The sequence below is a fragment of the Camellia sinensis genome, chromosome 9 (assembly GCF_055761805.1).
Source record: "Camellia sinensis isolate YWXY chromosome 9, ASM5576180v1, whole genome shotgun sequence".
Lineage (NCBI taxonomy): Eukaryota > Viridiplantae > Streptophyta > Magnoliopsida > Ericales > Theaceae > Camellia > Camellia sinensis.
The window spans coordinates 191,916,539-191,937,084 of record NC_138969.1 but is presented as its reverse complement, the minus strand read 5'-3'; the positions used below and the strand labels follow the sequence as shown (position 1 = coordinate 191,937,084).

Here is a 20,546-nt window from a genome sequence, read left to right as displayed (position 1 = left end):
ACATGTATTACATTCATTATACTGAAATTATTTTTTTATTATTTATTTTTTGTGTTGTGTAGCAAGTACTAAGTAAAAAATGACATCGGAAAGTAATAGAAAAGATCCGGCGTAGCAATATGCCCATTTGGTGGAGGAGAATAATTTAAACAAGTTTGAGTGTAATTTTTGTGGTAAAGTATCAAATGGAGGTGTTTATCAGGTAAAACAACACCTTGCGGGAGGTTATAGGAATGTCACTGTTTGCCCGAAGTGTCCTTCTCATGTAAGAGAAGAGATTAGAGAGTTCATGTCCAAAAAAAAGACACAAAAAGAAGAAATGAACATGTTGCTGATTTCGATGACATGGACATGGACATGGAAGATGAAGATGAAGATGAAGATGAAGATGATGTCGTTAAGATCAATGTCAATCAACACCGCAAGTTGACAAGTAGTAGCCAAGGTTCATCCAAATCCAAATTCAAATCAAAAACGCCAAAGAGAAAAGGGCCTATGGATGTTTACTTCACACCCAATCCTGAATCAGTGGTGAAAAATCGAAAAGACCAAGCAAAAGGGAAACAAACCAAAATTGATGCAAATGACCCTTATAAAAAAGAAATGAGAGCTCGGGCACTACAAAGATTTGCAAGGTGGATGCATGATGCTAGCATCCCTTTTAATGCAGTAAATTATGAGAGTTTTGGACCAATGATTGAAGCCATTGGCCAATATGGTCCTGGTATGAAGCCACCGACATACCATGAAGTGCGGGTTACCCAACTCAAAATAGAAGTGAAACATACTGAAGATTTGATGAAGTATCATAAAGAGGATTGTGCAAAATACGGGTGTTCCATAATGGCAGATGGTTGGACTGATAAGAGAGGAAGGACATTGATTAACTTTTTAGTTAATTGTCCAAGAGGAACCATGTTTGTTCAGTCGGTTGATGCTTCTAGCTATTCAAAGGATGGGCAAAAGCTATTTGAATTACTAGACAAGTTTGTGGAGAAAGTTGGAAAAGAGAATGTGGTGCAAGTTATCACTGATAGTGCTGCAGCTAATGTGTTGGCCGGTAAGAATATTTCCTCATTTCTTACATCAAAATTGTTTACTCATAGTTTGTTTTGTATTTAAAATTTAAAAACTTGAAAATAATAATTCTTCATTATTGTTACATTATAGGGAGGTTTTTGGAAGCTAAGTATGAACACTTGTATTGGACACCATGTGCTGCTCATTGTTTGGACTTGATGTTAGAAGACATTTTCAAGATACCTAGACTGAAAAAGACATTTGAAAGGGGTATTGCAGTACATGGCTACATTTACAATCGGCCTACGTTGCTAAACATGATGAGGTGCTTTACAAATTTGAAGAATTTGATCAGGCCTGCAAAAACTAGATTTGCAACCGCCTTTTTGACTTTGTTTTGGATGCATCAACAAAAAAACAATTTGAGAAAGATGGTCGCCTCTGAAGACTGGACCTCAAGCAAATAGGCAAAGGAGCCACAAGGTAAAAGAATGGCACAAACTTTGTTGATGCCTTCATTTTGGAATACTATTGTGTTTGCCCTTAAGGTCTCGGGTCCTCTTGTCAAAGTGCTTAGATTGGTTGATACCGAGAAGAAACCTCCCATGGGATACATTTATGAGACAATGGATAGGGCAAAAGAATGCATTGCAAGTTCATTTGATCATAAAGAAGAGAAGTATAATGAAATTTTCGAAATCAATGGGATGTTCAATTGCATCGACCTTTACATGCAGCTGCACATTTTCTTAACCCAGAATTCTTTTACCCAAGGGTGCAAAGAGATCATGAAGTGATGAATGGGTTTTATGAATGCATGCAAAGGTTGGTCCCGGATGTCACTGTTCAAGATTTGATCACTAATGAGATGAGTATTTATATGAAGGCTGAGAGTCTTTTTGGCAAGTCTGTTGCGATTAGGCAAAGAAATACAAGAGCACCAGGTAATATATTATAGACTCAGAGAGTTTATTTTTAGTAATACTTTTAGTAAAACTCAATACTTTGTAACAATTATTTCTAACTAGTGGATTATCGCAGCTGATTGGTGGGCATCATATGGTTCTTATACTCCAAACTTGCAAACTTTTGCCATAAAAGTCCTTAGCCTAACATGTAGTTCATCGGGTTGTGAACGAAATTGGAGTGTATTCGAACATGTGAGTATTTAACATTCTAACTAATTTTTTGTTCAATTCAAATATTTTTTATTCTCATTATATAGAATTTAATATCTTTTTAATAATTGCAGCTTCATAGCAAGAAAAGAAATAGATTGGAACAACGTCTCAATGATTTAGTGTATGTCAAATACAATAGAACATTGAGATTTAGGTATGACATGCGCAACACTCTTGATCCCATATCTTTGCAAAATATTGATGAAAGCAATGAGTGGTTGCTTGGGAGGATGGATGGAGAATCAGACGAAGATAATGAGCCTGTGTTTGATGATGATGATGGCTTGACGTGGGCCACTGTTGCTAGAGCTTCTGGAGTAAAAGAAAGTAGCCATGCAAGTAGAGCAACAAGTTCACGCTCAAAGGCACAACCGAGGATATCTAAATCATCAACATTGACTCCACTTCAATTAATAGATGAAGAGGAAGCGGGCTCAGATGACACAGAGGAGGAAGATGTTGAGGGATACAAATCAACTGATGGAGAAGAAGATGATAGTTTGCTTGCCATTGATGTTGAGGATGATGATTGACTGACACCGACCTAACCTACCCTTTCTTTTGATACTGATGCTATTAAGTGTTAAGACATATATTAGTATTTGTTGGATATTTATGTTTTAGATGTTTAGTGTTTATGTTTTTATTTTATTGAATGTGAATTATTTGATCTTTGAAAATTGAAATGTTATGTAATATGCACTTTCATGGCTTTGAGAATTATTCTATATTTTGTCTTGAATCTTGATTACTTTTTATTTTTTAAAAAATTGTAATAGTACTATAAATGATTAGTCTATATTAATTTTTCTATTTTTTACGAATACTGTGCGCCTTACTTCAATAAAGCCTGCGCCTCGCCTTGCGCCTTGCGCCTAGGCTCCAAGAGACCTTCGGCGCCTTAGTGCGCCTTGAGCCTTTAAAAACACTGTATGTGTATATATACGCTACCCTCCATACTGCTTTTCTCAAATTTGCAATCGTTGCTTCTCTCTCAATGGCAGATTTAGGGTCTCAAAGAAGGGTTTGTTCTTATATTTTTGTAAATTCTATTGAACTAATAGAGATATTTGTTTTCTTTAAGTATGGTCAAATTTTATACGTGAGAAATGGAAAGCGAGAATACATAGCGTTCAACGACATACATACTCTCCGTCCAACTCAACCTTCTGTCAACGTTTTCAAGAGAACATTATTTGCTCGACAATTTGATTATCACCAAAGGCTAGTGAGCTATGGAACCCTATTTCCTAAATATACGGAGCAATGCAACGTTGTCTGTGACTGAGAGGATACCCAATTTGTTTTTTTTTTTTTATTGTTGTCCAAGCCTGAAATACGCATGTGAAAGTATAGTTACGATGTGTCGAATATTATTTCAATGGGATTTAATTTTCATGCTATTTTCAGGTTTATGTTTTACATCCTTTTTACTTTGAGTTTGACCATGCTTAAATGATTTCTAGTTCATTTTTTAAGATATTTGAGTACTAGAAGCTCATATCTGTGTTTTAATCAAAATTTTTGATTTAATTTTAGTCCATAGACTATATTATATATACATATATATATATATATATATTTTCTCATTGATTATATGAAAGTATAATTGAAAAAATTAAACAAATCACTTTTTAAAAATTTTGACAAATTGCTATCTGTTCATCAACAACAAATTCTATATGTTCATCAACATCACCAAATCATATCTATTCAACGACAACATCATATCTTTTTTATCATCATCAACGACAACATCAAATAAATAAATAAATAAAACATATTTGTTGAGCTCATCACCAAATATTATTTGTTCGTCATCATCAACATAATCTCAGACCATATCTTTGAAAAGATTGATGTTTTTTCTTACATCGTAACTTGTCTTTTTAATGAATTTATTATTTTTTTGTTATTTTTTCCTTTTATTGTATGATTTGTTTGGCCTTTGAATCTTCTTTAGTTGTTGGTTAAAAAAGCCTCAGTCTCTTACTCTCTCAGTTGCATCTTCTGTGTAAGATTATTGTCTAGTCAAAATTGTGTCAATATTTGGTAGGGTGAAGTTTGGAGTGAAGATGAAAGAGGCATTTCAAACCCTCAGTCTCTTCCTCTCCCTTCTCCGCTAAAAATTTCAGTCAACATTTCAAATCCATTTCATCATCTTTGTTACTCTCTCTTACTACCTCTTCGTCTAGTTCCTGCAGCAAATGTAGCATAAGAAAATTTTCAACTGCATCTTCTGTGTTAGACTTTTGTCTAGCCAAAATTGTGCCAACATTTGGATGAGTGAAGTTTGGAGTGAAGATGAAATCGGATAGTTTTCACTTTGTATGTGTACATATATGCTACCCTCCATGTTTTTCTCAAACTTGCAATTGTTTTCTCTCTCTCAATGGCAGATTTAGGGTCTCAAAGAAGGGGTTGTTCTTATATTTTTGTTTTTATTTTTCTGATATTTTTGTAAATTCTATTGAACTAATAGTAATATTTATGTTTTCTTTTAGTATGGTCGAATTTTATACATGAGAAATGAGAAGCATGGATACAAAAACATCCATACTCTCCGTCCTACTCACGAGGACATTCTTTGCTCGACAATTTGATTATCACCAAAGGCTAAGGAGCTATGATGATCCTTCAATCCTGAAACCCTATTTCCTGAATATACGGAGCAATGTAACGTTGTTTGTGACTGAGAGAATACCCGATCTGTTTTCTGTATTGGCATCCAAGCCTGGAATACGCATATGGAAGTATAGTTATGATATGTCGAAGATTATTTCGATGAGATTTAATTTTCGTGTTATTTTCAGGTTTATGTTTTGCATATTTTTGTGTTCTATGTTTTCAAATATTATTATTATCAATTTAATGATTTCTTTTTTTAAAAAAAAAAAATTGTTTATCAATACTTGTATAGGCAAATTGGTGACACCTTGACAACTTGGTTAAAAAACGAATACCATGAAAATCTCCTAAGGTTGTGTTTGATTGGGAATTTGAGAAAGGATTTGAAAAAGGAAATGAAAAATGTGTAAAATGGTGAAAGATGAAGGGAGTTAGAATCGCTGACAGGGAGCAAGTCATGTTTCATGACCCAAAACAAATATGATATGTATATTAATTTAATTTTTTTTATTCATTTACTATAACTTGTTTAATTTCCTATTGTTTATGGTTATATATTTTTATATTTTTGCTCAGGAGCTGATTTGAACCGGGCCATAAAGAACAATATCAGAATTTTGAAAAGAATGGTTACGTTGTGCCAATTCACAAACCTCTCAACTATCAGGCCCATACCCGTGCGCTTAGCCTATTTTACCGTCTATGTATTGATGCCCAATTGAAGTCGGGTCAACAGTTGAGATATAATTTTTGTTAGTTTTTTAAAATTTTATTTGTTATTCATATTATTTTTTTGTGACTTTTTTGTTTGATTTTATTTTATTTTTTTGTTAACATGTAGGGACATAGCTTACTTCGTGTAAAAAAATGCATCGTTTTTCAGTTGCAGCCATAGGCTTTAGTTCTTTTTCAAAACCTAGGACTTCGTCGAGGTGAATGTTGTTTTGTTTGATAGTATTATTAACTTTGAACATAGTGTTTGCAGTATACTGGCTTGGAGAACTTACAGTTTAAATGTCCCGAAGCTGACCAAAGTATTTAATTATAAAAATGATGCCACTCGCTATCTTCAATATAATGGCCTTGCTTGCTTCTACCGCAACTCCTACATTCACTATGTCGATAATCAGGTTTTTTTTTTTTTTTTTTACTATGATATGTGTTTTTAAATTTAACTATTTTGATTATTTTAATTTTTAGTTTATAGCAGAAACGTTGTCGGCTCAAGCACGCTGACAAGAAACTGTGTTGCGTTTCCAGATTTTTATCCTTATTTTTTCTATATTACTTCCTAAATCAGAAAATATAAGAATTTGTTTGTGAGTTTTAATTTTTATATATTTATTTTATGTTTTGTTACATGGCTAACTTACATGAATTTTTGTAGGAAATGGCTTGTTGAATTCCTCTGAGATCTCAAGAATTCAAGTAGACGATAGACTTTTGAATAATATACCACATTTGATATTTTTGTTTCTATGGCTTTTGAACAATATTTTGATGGTTTTGTTTGTAATCCAACGTTATATACTGTCGTAAGCAACCGCGCTCTATGGTTTAGGCCATGAATTGGTTTTTTTTTTTTTTTTTTTTTTTGTGTGTGTTTTGTTTATACTGCCGTAAGCTGTTGATAGGGCTCCATGGTTGTGGGCATTAAAAAAAAAAAAAAACAACAACAACCAATTCATGGCCTAAACCATAGAGCGTGGTTGCTTACGACAGTATATAACGTTAGATTACAAACAAAACCATCAAAATATTGTTCAAAAGCCATAGAAACAAAAATATCAAATGTGGTATACTGTTCAAAAGTCTATCGTCTACTTGAATTCTTGGAATCTCGAAAGAATTCAACAAGCCCTTTCCTACAAAAATTCATGTAAGTTAGCCATGTAACAAAACATAAAATAAATATATAAAAATTAAAACTCACAAACAAATTCTTAAATTTTCTAATTTAAGTAGCAACAAAGAAAAAATAAGGATAAAAATCTAGAAACGCAACACAGTTTCTTGTCAGTGTGCCTGCGCCGACAACGTTTCTGCTATAAACCAAAAATTAAAATAATCAAAATAGTTAAATTTAAAAACACAAATCACAATAAAAAAAAAAAAAAAAAACCTGATTATCGACATAGTGAATGTAGAAGTTGCGGTAGAAGTAAACAAGGCCATTATATTGAAAATAACGAGTGGCATCATTTTTATAATTAAATACTTTGGTCAGCTTCAGGACATTCAAACTGTAAGTTCTCCAAGCCAGTATACTGCAAATACTATGTTCAAAGTTAATAATACTATCAAACAAAACAACATTCACCTCGACGAAGTCCTAGGTTTTGAAAAAAAACTAAAGCCTATGGCTGCAACTAAAAAACGATGCATTTTTTTACACGAAGTAAGCTATGTCCCTACATGTTAACAAAAAAATCAAATCAAATTAAACAAAAAAGTCACAAAAAAATAATATGAATAACAAATAAAATTTTAAAAAACTAACAAAAATTATATCTCAACTCTTGACCCGACTTCAATTGGGCATCAATACATAGACGGTAAAATAGGCTAAGCGCACGGGTATGGGCCTGATAGTTGAGAGGTTTGTGAATTGGCACAACGTAACCATTCTTTTCAAAATTCTAATATTGTTCTTTATGGCCCGGTTCAAATCAGCTCCTGAGCAAAAATATGAAAATATATAACCATAAACAATAGGAAACTAAACAAGTAATAGTAAATGAATAAAAGAAGGTCATGAAACATAACTTGCTTCCCGTCAGCGATTCTAACTCCCTTCACCATTCACCATTTTACACACCTTTTTCATTTTCTTTTTCAAATTCCTTCTCAAATTCCCAATCAAACACAACCTTAGAAGATTTTCATGGTATTCATTTTTTAACAAAGTTGTGAATTTGCCTATACAAGTATTGATAAACAAATTTTTTTTTTTTTTAAAAAAAATCATTAAATTGATAATAATAATATTTGAAAACATAGAACACAAAAAATATGCAAAACATAAACCTGAAAATAACACAAAAATTAAATCTCATCGAAATAATCTTCGACATATCATAACTATACTTCCATATGCGTATTCCAAGCTTGGATGCCAATACAGAAAACAGATCGGGTATTCTCTCGGTCACAAACAACGTTACATTGCTCCGTATATTCAGAAAATAGGGTTTCAGGATTGAAGGATCATCATAACTCCTTAGCCTTTGGTGATAATCAAATTGTCAAGCAAAGAATGTCCTCGTGAATTCGTTGACAGAAAGTTGAGTAGGACAGAGAGTATGGATGTTGTTGAACACGGTGTATCCACGCTTCTCATTTCTCATGTATAAAATTTGACCATACTAAAAGAAAACATAAATATTACTATTAGTTCAATAGAATTTACAAAAATATCAGAAAAACAAAAACAAAAACAAAAATATAAGAACAACCCCTTCTTTGAGACCCTAAATCCGCCATTGAGCGAGAAGCAACAATTGCAAGTTTGAGAAAAACAACATGGGGGTAGCATATATGTACACATACAAAGTGAAAACTATCCGATTTCATCTTCACTCCAAACTTCACTCATCCAAATGTTAGCACAATTTCGGCTAGACAAAAGTCTAACACAGAAGATGCAGTTGAAAATTTTCTTATGCTACATTGGCTGCAGGAACTAGACGAAGAGGTAGTAAGAGAGTAACAAAGATGATGAAATGGATTTGAAATGTTGACTGAAATTTTCAGCGGAGAAGAGAGAGGAAGAGACTGAGGGTTTGAAATGCCTCTTTCATCTTCACTCCAAACTTCACCCTACCAAATATTGACACAAGTTTGACTAGACAATAATCTTACACAGAAGATGCAACTGAGAGAGTAAGAAACGAGAGAGTAAGAGACTGAGGCTTTTTTAACCAACAACTAAACAAGATTCAAAGGCCAAACCAATCATACAATAAAAGGAAAAAATAACAAAAAAATAATAAATTCATTAAAAAGACAAGTTACGATGTAAGAAAAAACATCAATCTTTTCAAAGATATGGTCTGAGATTATGTTGATGATGACGAACAAATAATATTTGGTTATGAGCTCAACAAATATGTTTTATTTATTTATTTATTTAATGTTGTCGTTGATGATGATAAAAAAGATGAACAGATATGATTTGGTGATGTTGATGAACATATTATAGAATTTGTTGTTGATGAACAGATAGCAATTTGTCAAAATTTTTAAAAGTGATTTGTTTAATTTTTTCAATTATACTTTCATATAATCAATGAGGAAAAAGAAAAAAAAATATATATATATATATATATAAAATATAGCCTCTGGACTAGAATTAAATCAAAAATTTTGATTAAAACACAGATATGAGCTTCTAGTACTCAAATATCCTAAAAAATGAACTAGAAATCATTTAAGCATAATCAAATTCAAAGTAAAAAAACTTCGCAAAGAAAAAACAGAGCTGTATATGCATAGATTCAAACATATATATGTGAGAGGGAGATTTTATGAGTTGGAAATGGGCCATGGTAAGGGCCGGGCAAGTTGAAGGCCGAGCGCGTTTGGGCCGGGATAGCTTTGGGCTTGCACGGAGATGAAGCTGCTCGGCTAAAGCCCAAGACCGAGCTACTTGAACTTGCACAGGTGGGAACCGTGCTACTTGCGTTGTTCGGCAGGAAGGCTCGCGCCTTTAGCTCGGCAGGAAGGCCTTTGTTTTACCCGCGTGACCTATTTCGAGCTCGGCTCTGCCGGAATGCAACTGAGCTCGGTCGTTATGGAGCTCGGCTAGTGAGCATTCGAGCATGCGGCGCAGCAAGGCCGTGGTGATTCCGCCGGTCTGCCGGGCTCCGCCAATATATCCTGACAGTTTGGTTAGGTGGTGATTGTTGGATTTGTGCTGACAGATGGGATAGCAGCACCACGTGTCAAGAGACTACTGGGAGTAGATTTGGGGCGCAGAAGGTATATAAGCGTGTCTACGCCCCCCATGCTGAGGCAGATGATCATTTGGTGAGATACACTTAGACATTCAACTCTCTCCTCTCTCTCTATCCCTGAGTGCACTTAGACATTCAACTCTCTCCTCTCTCTCTATCCCTGAGTGCGTGCTAACTTGACCGTCGGAGGGGTTTTCCGGCCACACACCGCCAAGTAGCTCACCGTCATTGTGTTCGCAGGTCGATCGGACAGACAGAGAGCTCGGAAGAAAGGAGTACGGGCTCGCCGGAATATTTGCTCCCCGTACAATATGTATATAGCTTCTATCGGAGGAGGAAGATCCACAGAGAGCGGCGACGTCAGATTTGTTCAGATCAGCAGCGACGGCAAATCGGGGGTGACACAAGATGAAGAGGAGAGAGGAGAGAAAGGGTTTGGTTTGGATGCAGTGGAGTACTGACCAAAGAGTTGTCGCTGTGATGTCGTCCATGGCTGAAGCCACCATCAAGCAGAACAGGAGGCGGCGACGGCGCTCGTCAACCGCGACGGGGAAAACTATAGAGGCTTACGACAAATGCGGAGGAGGAAGTTCGGGGCAGAGATCTGAGATCGGAAGCGTCGGGAGTCTACGGTTTGGCTTTGGACTGATAAGCGGCTGCGGCGGAACGATGACGTTGCTTCGACCGCGACAGGAGGGGGTGGTGGTGAGGCGACTGAGGACTCTGACGTTGAAAAGAGCCACCCCGATATATATAATGTGTATCTTAGAGAGAGAGAGGGAGAGTAGATGGTGGTGGTGTCGACGATGACAACGGCGATAGTCGGCTGCGACAATGGTGGTGGTGGCAGTAACAGTAGTGGTGTCATCTGTTGAGGAGAAAGAGAAATAGAGAGATGTCGACTGTGTTAGGGTTTTGTTCAGAAAATAACATATATATATATATACTAGTTGCGAGGTGTTGTGCTTCGCACGATAGCCCATGCCCATGGTTTAAGCAATCATAAATTGCTTGATTTGAAATTTACATCCATATAAAAGGATACTTAATCTTTGATATTACTGATTTTACCTTGTTGCTCACTACTTATAGCTTGATGTTTTCTACATTCAACAACAGTTGTAAGCACTATAGATGAAAACATCTCATAATTTCACTACTTAGAAAGGGCACAACAAATTAACCTATATATTGTTGTTTTGGAGGCTCATAAGCTGCCGTAGACGTTGAACCTATTAGTTATCAATGTACAAAAACATGAGTATAACAAAATGCAATACTTACACTATGCTGAAGGAAAATTAGCAAAGTATTGATAATTTGTGTTTTTTTTTTTATATGTAGGCTACATAGATGCAAAAACAAAACGAAGATCATTGTCGTATTCCTCCATAACAAGCATGAACAACTCTTGCAAGAACCATGCAAACCCCAAAGATGAAATTAGAAAAAGTATGCCACCTATAATTACCAGAAATTCCAACAGCGCACTTGAAGTAGAAGCATTAATTCTAATGTATAAGCTTCAAATTTCTAGCCACGCAAGTGTTATGGATAAAATCATTAACAGAAATTGAAAAGAGTAGTTGTGGATGAAATCATTAACATGACATACCTTCTACGTTAATAACTAATATGAAGGTAAAATAAAATGATGGACCGAATTGATTAAAAAAAACTAACTTAGAACCAAAAACACAAACATTAATAAAAACCTTTTAAAAAAAATTGATACATAACAATCTTTATACTTTCTAAAATGAATCGATCTAATTATCTCACCAAGGTAATCTCCAAGTTTTGAGGCATTGACGAAAACTATTAAGATGAATGATTCGATGTTGAACTTTTAAAAAATAAAAAGCATTGCTTGACATAAAAATAGATTCTAAGCAACAATTGTTTAATATTTGTATGCTTTATATTTCCATTGACAAATCAAATAAATCTTGATTGGTTACACGAACTATGATATCTAATTGACAAATCAAAACAGTTTCATAAGGTAAGTTCGTAATTGAATCGTATGCCAAATATATGTTTGTGATTAGCATTCACCAACTTTTTTCTCCAATACAAGACAGATAAACAACTTTATACTTGACCATAGGTATAGATGCATACATAGCACATATACGCATGCTTACAATTATGCATAGATATATATAAATTTAAAAAAAACATGCCCACATTTGAATTTAGTGGTAGTCAATTGTTTTGGTACAAGAAAAAACAACGAATACTAGAGCATCAAATGACATAAATTTGTAAACATACAATGTATTTGGACGACCAAAACAAAATTCAAAAGCCATATATATAGAAACAATCTAATAATGAAAGTTTAACTCATTGAGTTACATTAAAACTATAGAACCAAACAGGGAAAAATTACTATTAAGTCCTATTTTGCTTTTAATATTACTATTCCTATCAAGTTTTGTTATGGACAACTCTCACAAAATTCAAGTTTATAAATTTGATTATAATTTTACCCTTCTCATTTAATATGAATAATAATTTCATAAACAATTTTAATTATGAAAATTATATTAAACAAAATATAACTAACAATTGGATCAAAAGATCATTTTTGTTATTCGAAACTATGATTTTTTATTTTATTTTATTGTAAACAATCCAAAAGGGTAAAAATTTATTAAAATTCCAACAATAGTCAAAGAAAATAATACAGTGGTGAATTCATATATTTTTCAATGGCATTATTGAAACTTTATAGGACTTAATGGTATATTTAAAAGCAAAATAGGACTTACTGATTATTTCTTCAAGAAAGAATAAAACATAACCAAGGAATAAACTTTTGTAAATGAGAATTTTAGTTCCAAATGAAAATTTTGACTAATCTTTGTCATCAATTTTGTGACCTCACATTGAATTCACACACTTTTTTCAAAATAAAAATTCAATAACAGTCCAACCAAATTTTTAAATATGAGGGCATAAGGCATAATCTTTTAAGTTAAATTGACAATGATAAATATCAGTGAAATAGCAAGATGACATTCTTATATGAGCAAGACTTGGTGATTACTCTAACCAATTATGCAATGACAGTGTTGAGAAGAGAATTATCAGGTACATACAATGGTTAACAAATACATTAAAGCACATTAAAATGGTTAATACTAATCACTTTGAAGCCACATCACCGTTCAATGTCCTCTTAAATGTTTCCCAATTGCAAAATAGAGCTCCAGAAAAATAAGTCATAGGGTAATGCTAATCACTACTAAAAGGATAGGTCAAGTACCTATATATGGAAATGGAGGTACCGTTGTGCCTCAAGTCACAACAGCTACTGCTGCCCCCTTGTGGGAGATTATCCCGAATATTTTTCGATAATCTAAACCGTTCATATTGTAGGGCTTGTCAACAATATTATTCATGTAAAAAATCAAGTTAATTAGATATTAAGGGTTGGTTTGGGGTGTCCTAAAAAAGTACACTTTCTGTCTTTTTACGAAAAGATGTGCAGAAAAGTAGAGAGGTAATGTGATGGAAAAAAGATAAAAAGATGGATTATATAGGTTATGCCAAACCTAGCCTAATAACCCCATGATCAGGTCCTAATTGTTTTTAAAAATTTATGAAAGTTATGTTAATTGTTAATTTTTATAAAAACAAGTGTGCTTTGGTTATAGGGCTACAGATAACCAATCAATTTGATTTTTTGCATGGATGATCTACTCAACGAACCTTACAATATGAACGATTCAGATTGTCGAAAAACACTAGAGACAATCTCCCACAAGGGGGAAGCAGTAACTGCTGTGCCTTGAGGCACAGCAATATCCCCATTCCCCTATTATATATATAGCATTGGGCCTACAAACAGGGTACTTTGCTCTGAACATGTACTCAATACTCTAGAAAAATTTTAACATGCATATTTAAAAAGCAAATAATGAATGATAATGGCAAACATTCCTTTCTAAATATCTATCCAGCTTGCAAAGCGTGACTACAAGAGAGACCAAACAACTAATCCAGTCATAGAAATTAAAGCATGTTATAATCAGCCAAGACATAAAAATTATAAAATTCAATACATTAAGCAGACACAAAACTATATAGAGAAAAATATTCTACACACCAAACAATAAAGTGATATAGATCTGTGCAAGATTTTTTATTTTTTTTATAATCTGGTAGCAAGTCCCAAGGCACAGAGGGCAGTCTCTTTATCTGTGAAGAAACAAATATCGAAGACGCAAAAGTAAATGAAATGTGAATTTTATTTCCTTTCCATTTTCCTCCACAAATCTCTTTTCAAATCCATCTTGCAAACATAGGCTTAAAACAAAGAAATACGAATCCATGAAAGTGGAAGATAAGAAATAGTCAAACAGAAAAATAGAGAACAGGATAAAGGTCATCAAACACATAAATTAGGTGAAAAAAGAAAAAGCCAAAAAAAAAAAGAAGGATTTTTTTAAATAAAATCGATAGGAATTCATGGAAGAAGATAGCATAGAGAACAAAAACTCAGAATTTTGTGAATTACGAAACTAACCACAACACCTTGTATTAAGAACTATGGAATGCTAAATAATATAAAAGATAACCTTAGAACTTAACATATACACGGCAACAAGCATAACAATGACGGCTTAGGATTTAGGATTGATTGAGGACTATAATGGTCTTCTCTATATTTTTCTGAAAATATACTCAAATAGATTCAGGAGCCCCTCAAATAGAAATCCCAAACATATAGTCAGTACCAATATATTATACATTTAATTACATATCAAAAAAGGAAAGAGTTACAAACACATTGAAGTCAGTTTTGTAATTCTACACATTTGAAAATATCCTAAAGATCCTAGACAAATTTCACAATTCACCTCACAATAACAAAACCCCAAGGCAAATCAACTGGACAAGAACTATATTCATACTAAATGGTTGTAATCTGCAAATTGCGCACAACATTGAGTGGAACAAAGCACAGTTTATCTTTCACATCATGCATAATGAAGGTCTCATCTGGAATAGCTTAATATTTTGTCAGAAATGAAGAAATAGAAAATAGAATAAGTGAAGAAGATGAAACAATACCTTGGACTTTGGCAAGAACTATACAGTTGAACTTTGCTCCATCTACAAATTAACCAAAAAACCAAGAGCTTATGCAATAACTACAAAAGAAGCAGATTCAATCATCTTTTACTAGGAAAATAACGAAGGAAGTATGAAAATTTAAGACTATATGACCACTACCTCTTGTAGTTGTGTGATCAAGGTACAAGGCATGGGGCCATCTTATTTGAAATGGAAAATATATCAACCAATAAAGCAATGAATCAAACGAAGATGTCAAATATAAGCAAGAATGAATAGTGGACAAAACAGTACATGTAGGTTTACCTCTGATGCAGGTAAGAAAGATAATAGATTATATAAAAAACAACCAAGAAAAATCGAAGCCATGAATGAAAAGGAAAATAAATTTTAAAAACACTGCACCATTGCATACTGAATTGCAAAGGACAAAAAAACAATAGCTGAATTGATAAACACAAAGCATGAAACCCACAAGACATCATTTAAAAATGATGGGAATAGAAAACATAAAATATTTTTTTTTTTTTTTAAGAAATTAAAGTAAAAGTGAAACCTTAAAATACGTGAATAAGGTGCGAGTATAGGGAGCAAATCAAGCAAATGAGAACTAAGCAAAGTAAGAAGGAGCATCTCCACTCCATCTTTTCTTTCATCAAATTTAAATTTGATGAAAAAGCAATGTACGCAAAATAATAGAAACAACCAACAAGATATATATGTATATATATAAACACACACACACACACACACACACACAAAAAAAAAAAAAAAAAGATATAGATAACCAAAAAGGCGTCTGTTTTCCCCCTAATCTAACCACAGCAGGAAAGCACAAACAAGAATAAACTAAACATTAAAAGTCAGACCCCAAACTAAAGCAGGAAAAAATGGGTTCTTACATAGTGACATGGTTTCAAACCTAAATCTTGAATCCAACTAACCTACAAATAGGAAATGACAAAAAAGATGAAGGAAATCAAACTGCAAAAAGAGGACTGTAACAAAAAGGAAAATTATTCAGAGAATTAAATAGTTGAACAATGGTTAAAAACAACATACATAGGACGTAAGTATAACAACATGAAATTTTAAAAATTGCCCAAAACATTTGACAAAAGCAAACTTTTCTTCAACACCAGCAGAGCTTGACCCACAGATAAAATTTAAAAGAAAATCAATCAATCTTATAATCTTAAAAATAAAAACACAAAGGCACATAAAAAAAATAAAAATAAAAAAAGGTAAAAGATGAGCATATATAAGAAGAGAAATACATTTTAAAAAATGTACAAATAGCTATCTTAAAAATGCATGTTTGATACACCTCAACAATTTACAATATGACACAAGTAGAAGTAAATTTAGATTTAACAAAAATATACCCACAAAATAGCATAAAAGTGACAAAAAATCTTATCTTGCAATTCAATCTGTAATGCATGTATATGACTTGCAGCTAACTGAAATTGCATGTGACAATGAAGAGAATAACCTGACAAAATGGGCTGTTGAAGATCAAGCGTTTCAAAGCAGAGGTCACCAAATGCATATTTGACGCCATCGATCTGGTTGGACCCGTTTCTGGTAAGCTTGGAGATCGTCATACAGATTACAAACCCATCGCCGTCGAAATCATGAACCCATCGCCGTCGAGATGTTTGCTCAAACCCATTTCCAGTAGGGTTTCTGAATAAGAATCGCTTACCCTCTCATTTTGAATAATTTATTAATAGTAGAGTGAAGATTTTTTTGTAATTAAATAAATACTCTTAATCAATTATACAATAAATTTTTTTGTAATTACATAAATATTTTTGATCAATTATGAAATAATATTTTTTTAATTACGCAAATAATTTTGATCAATTATGATACAAATTTATTTTGTAATTACGTAAATATGTTTAATTAATTATGACACATAAAAGTTTTATTTTTTGACAAATTACAAATAAATTTATTTAAAATATAAATCGATCTTATAATATTAAAAATTACAAAATATAAATTTTAATTTAACACAATACTCAAAAAAAAAAAACAATTCTCTTATATAATAATAAATTATCAAAATTATTTATTAAAAAACATTTCTCATATCATTAAAAATTATTAATTGCCTTAATAATTTATAACAAAATAGTTAACTAAAAAATATTTTTTATATCATTAAAAATTATTAATTTACTTAATAATTTACTTATTAATAAAATTGGTCATTTACTCTACAAATATGATTTTAATGATTTATAACAAAATAGTTAATTGAAAAATATTTTTTATATCATTAAAATTGGTCATTTACTCTACAAATATGATTTAAATATTAATAAAATTAATCATTTGTATATATATGTTTCTACTGCTTCTTTATTACTTTATTACTTCAGCAACTTATCTTAGTAGTATTTTTATATGAAAAAATTATCTTAATATTTGTTTTATATTTACCGGTTAAAAAATATACACAACATAATTTCTTTTATAAATTCAGAAAAAATGTTAAAGATTCATAAATTCATCCAAAATGATACATTAATAAAATTAGAGTCTACATTAAGTGTATAATAAATCAAAAAATATATATATTATATCACATAATTCTATTATATATTTAATGATTTATTCAATTCAATTTTATGGAACAATAATCTAATTTTAAAAAAATTATCATAATACAAAACTTAAATGTACTGTAATAATAACTCGAGTCCGGATCCTCGGCCGCCTTATCCAGCGGCCCTTTCCAGCAGCGCCCCAAAACGACGTCGTTTTGGGGCTAATTTAAAAAAAATAAAAAAAATAACAGAACGAAGGTCTGTTACTTCTGGGTTCATCCATATATATATATATATATGTATATTTCCTTTGTAAATTTTCGAAAAGAAATGAAGGATGATCCAAATCTGGGAAGCATTCTTGAAAAATTTGGGGAAGCATTCAGTTCTTGAAGAATGATCCAAACACACCCGAGGTCTTCATCATCTACTAACATTCAGTTCATCTTCATCATAAAAAACACAGGTCTTCATCATTTTTAGATAAAAAAAAAAAACAAATCGGTGACCAAATCAATTTTTGAATGCATAAAAAAACAGATCGGTGGTCAAAAAAAAAAACACAGAGGTCTTCAACACAGGAATCAATTTTTTTCCCCCCTTTAGATCCAGATCCAAATCAACTAGGAAAAAAAAAAAAAAAAAAAAGGTAAAGAAAGCAGAGGCCATCGGCGATCAAAATTTTTTTTGAACATCATCATCATGTTCAACATCATCACCTGCTTCATCATCTGCATCAACAATCAAATCCAGCTAGGTAATCACATACACACAAACAAATCCAGATTTTGAACAAATTTTTTTTTTTTTTTTTTGTTGATGATGAACCCTGCAGAACCCAGCAGCTCCTTTTTCCTCTTCTTCTCTTCTTCTTCTTCTTTTTCTTCATCTATAGATATAAAGATATATATATATATATATATGTATGGATGAACCCAGCAGTAGCAGATCCCCGTTCTGTTTGTTTTTTTTTTTTTTTTTTTTTTTTTTGGAAAATTAGCCCCAAAACGACGTCGTTTTTGGGCGCTGCTGGAAACAACCGCTAGGTAGGACAGCCAAAGATCCGGACTCATAATAACTCTGTGCCTTGTACAGTCTTTTTAAAACTAGTATATATATATACAAAAGAGTATTATCCGGTCGACAGTTCAAAAAAAAAGTAATATTTGTTAAAAAAAAATGAAGATGAACAAATTTGAGCATTTTGAACAGATCTGAACCTTTTTTGAACGAATCTATTGAATCTTCATCTTCAACCACATCCGATCTAGATCTGGAAAATGCCGGAAATAAAAGAAATTTACCAAATAGAAACACATATCACATATAATATATATATATATATGAAAACACATATATGTACATATACATATACTCTCCTTTTTTTTTGGAAGACACTCAACAAATAAATAAGACCACAACCAAGCCTAGGAGTTCAGATCTGATCAAATAGTTTGAGAAACATGAAAAGTCAAAAACAATTACTTCTTTTTAATACTGATATATGGAAATGCAAATCTAAACAAAAGGTCAAACCTTCAACTACAACTACAACTACAACTACAACTACAGGAGCCTTTGCACGCTCAAACCTGGAGCACGTTCCTTGAACAAATGAAAACAAAAACAAAGAAGCACACAGATCACACATATATATACATAGTTATAGAGTGAGCTAAGAATGGAGTCGTTTCTCACGTGGTTCTCGCTCTTCAAAGCTTCAAGGTCGATCAGATGTCGTCACCGTTCTCGCTCTCTCTCTCTCTGTGCGTCGCAGATTTGACCCGGCGCGACGGGGCGGCGGAGTGATGTGGTTCAGATCTGGTGAAGGCGACGATGGATTCAACCAGAGGCGGCAACGACGACGATCAACGGAGAACAGAGAGAGAGACGCAGCGGCCGAGCAGGGAGAAAGGCGACGGTCTGCGGGGAGGGAGGCAGGGAAGAGAGAGTGAGAGAGGGGAGTGTGACTGTCAGGGTTTTGGTACATATATATGATATATCCACGTAACAAAACGGCTCAGAATTTTGAATCCCGATGGGATTTTTGTCCTGTGCGAAAATTTTAAATTAATTTATCTAATAATATTTCCACTTCAACCCTCTTTAACGGATGAAAATATTTTTTTATTTAAAAAAGGAGTTGTTTGGCGTATCTTAAATAAGTGTATTTTTTGTGAATTAAAAAATTGAGAAAAAAAATTTAAATGTTTAGATTAATTTTTTGACTTTTTATAAAAAAAAAAAATATTAAAAATTTATATAAATAAGTATGTAAGAGAAGATTAGAGAGACGTGACCCAGAATCTGCACAAGTGAAATGGGAGTAAGAAATTATCGACTACTTTTCAAGGCATTACACTGGACGGTTTTGTTCGGCCCGTGGGGGTTATCACAGGTCTCATTTTGATAATCTGAACCGTTCAATGTGTAGAACTCGTCGAGTACTATATGTCTCTAAAAAATTACGTTGATCGGATATCGATAGCTATCTGATCAGATTTATTTTTTTTCAATCGTTAATTATAACACCATCCATTTGTTGTATATAATTGATTTAATCATGCAGTTATCGACATCCGATCAATGTGATTTTTTACGGACAAATAGTACTCGACGAGTTCTACACATTGAACGGTTCAGATTATCAAAACGGGACCTGTTATAGCCCCCACTGGCCGAACAACAACCATCTAAAATTATACCCAATCATTTCATTTTTGTCAACAAACGCAGCACAGCAGCTCCACATAGATAATATCAAAGTTGTACTTTTATTTAGAAAATTGATTTTTTAATTTTTTTTGGATGAATAGTGATAACTTTTTAATTTTTTGAGTAACTTTTTGACTTTTTATCTTTTTTTAAGTTATGCCAAACCAGCCCTAAATATAAAGTATCTTACTATTTACTCAAATTTGAATAAAAAATTATCATTTTCTTTTCTAAAGATTTCTCTTAAAAATATTTTCATAAAAAAATAAATAATTTTTGTTCATTAACAAATATTTTATTTTGAAATTTTTGTAAAATATATCTAATATTATACACATATTAAGGCCTCGTTTGGGAACCCTTCATTTTAGTCAAAAAGTCAAAAAATTACTAAATTA

The 20,546-nt window shown here is 32.6% G+C and overlaps 2 protein-coding genes across 6 annotated transcripts in view; one reads left to right on the top strand and one right to left on the bottom strand.

Annotated features, from left to right (window-relative positions):
- LOC145798919 (uncharacterized) overlaps positions 1-19,454 on the bottom strand; it is a 43,800-nt gene extending 24,346 nt beyond the window's left edge. The window contains exons 1-5 of one of the 5 annotated variants that reach the window (XR_014340794.1): positions 18,970-19,442; positions 18,654-18,706; positions 16,368-16,561; positions 14,870-14,911; positions 7,864-8,194 (exon numbers count right to left, since the gene is read on the bottom strand). Coding sequence is in view for 4 of the 5 variants with exons in the window: in XM_082888284.1 (XP_082744410.1) it covers positions 10,351-10,652; positions 14,870-14,911; positions 16,368-16,479 (456 nt within the window). In the remaining variant the exon portion in view is untranslated. Of the gene's footprint in view, positions 1-7,863; positions 8,195-9,173; positions 10,653-14,405; positions 14,798-14,869; positions 14,912-16,367; positions 16,811-18,653; positions 18,707-18,969 lie in introns of those variants that run through there. The other 4 variants (XM_082888284.1, XM_082888285.1, XM_082888288.1 and 1 more) reach the window with 4 other exon arrangements.
- On the top strand, positions 1,797-2,783 carry LOC145800075 (uncharacterized). The gene is made up of 3 exons (XM_082889730.1): positions 1,797-1,964; positions 2,062-2,180; positions 2,273-2,783. The coding sequence occupies exons 1-3, from the start codon at positions 1,817-1,819 to the stop codon at positions 2,732-2,734; spliced, it is 729 nt and encodes a 242-aa protein (XP_082745856.1). The 5' UTR covers positions 1,797-1,816; the 3' UTR covers positions 2,735-2,783.
- Positions 19,455-20,546: the final 1,092 nt, after the last annotated feature.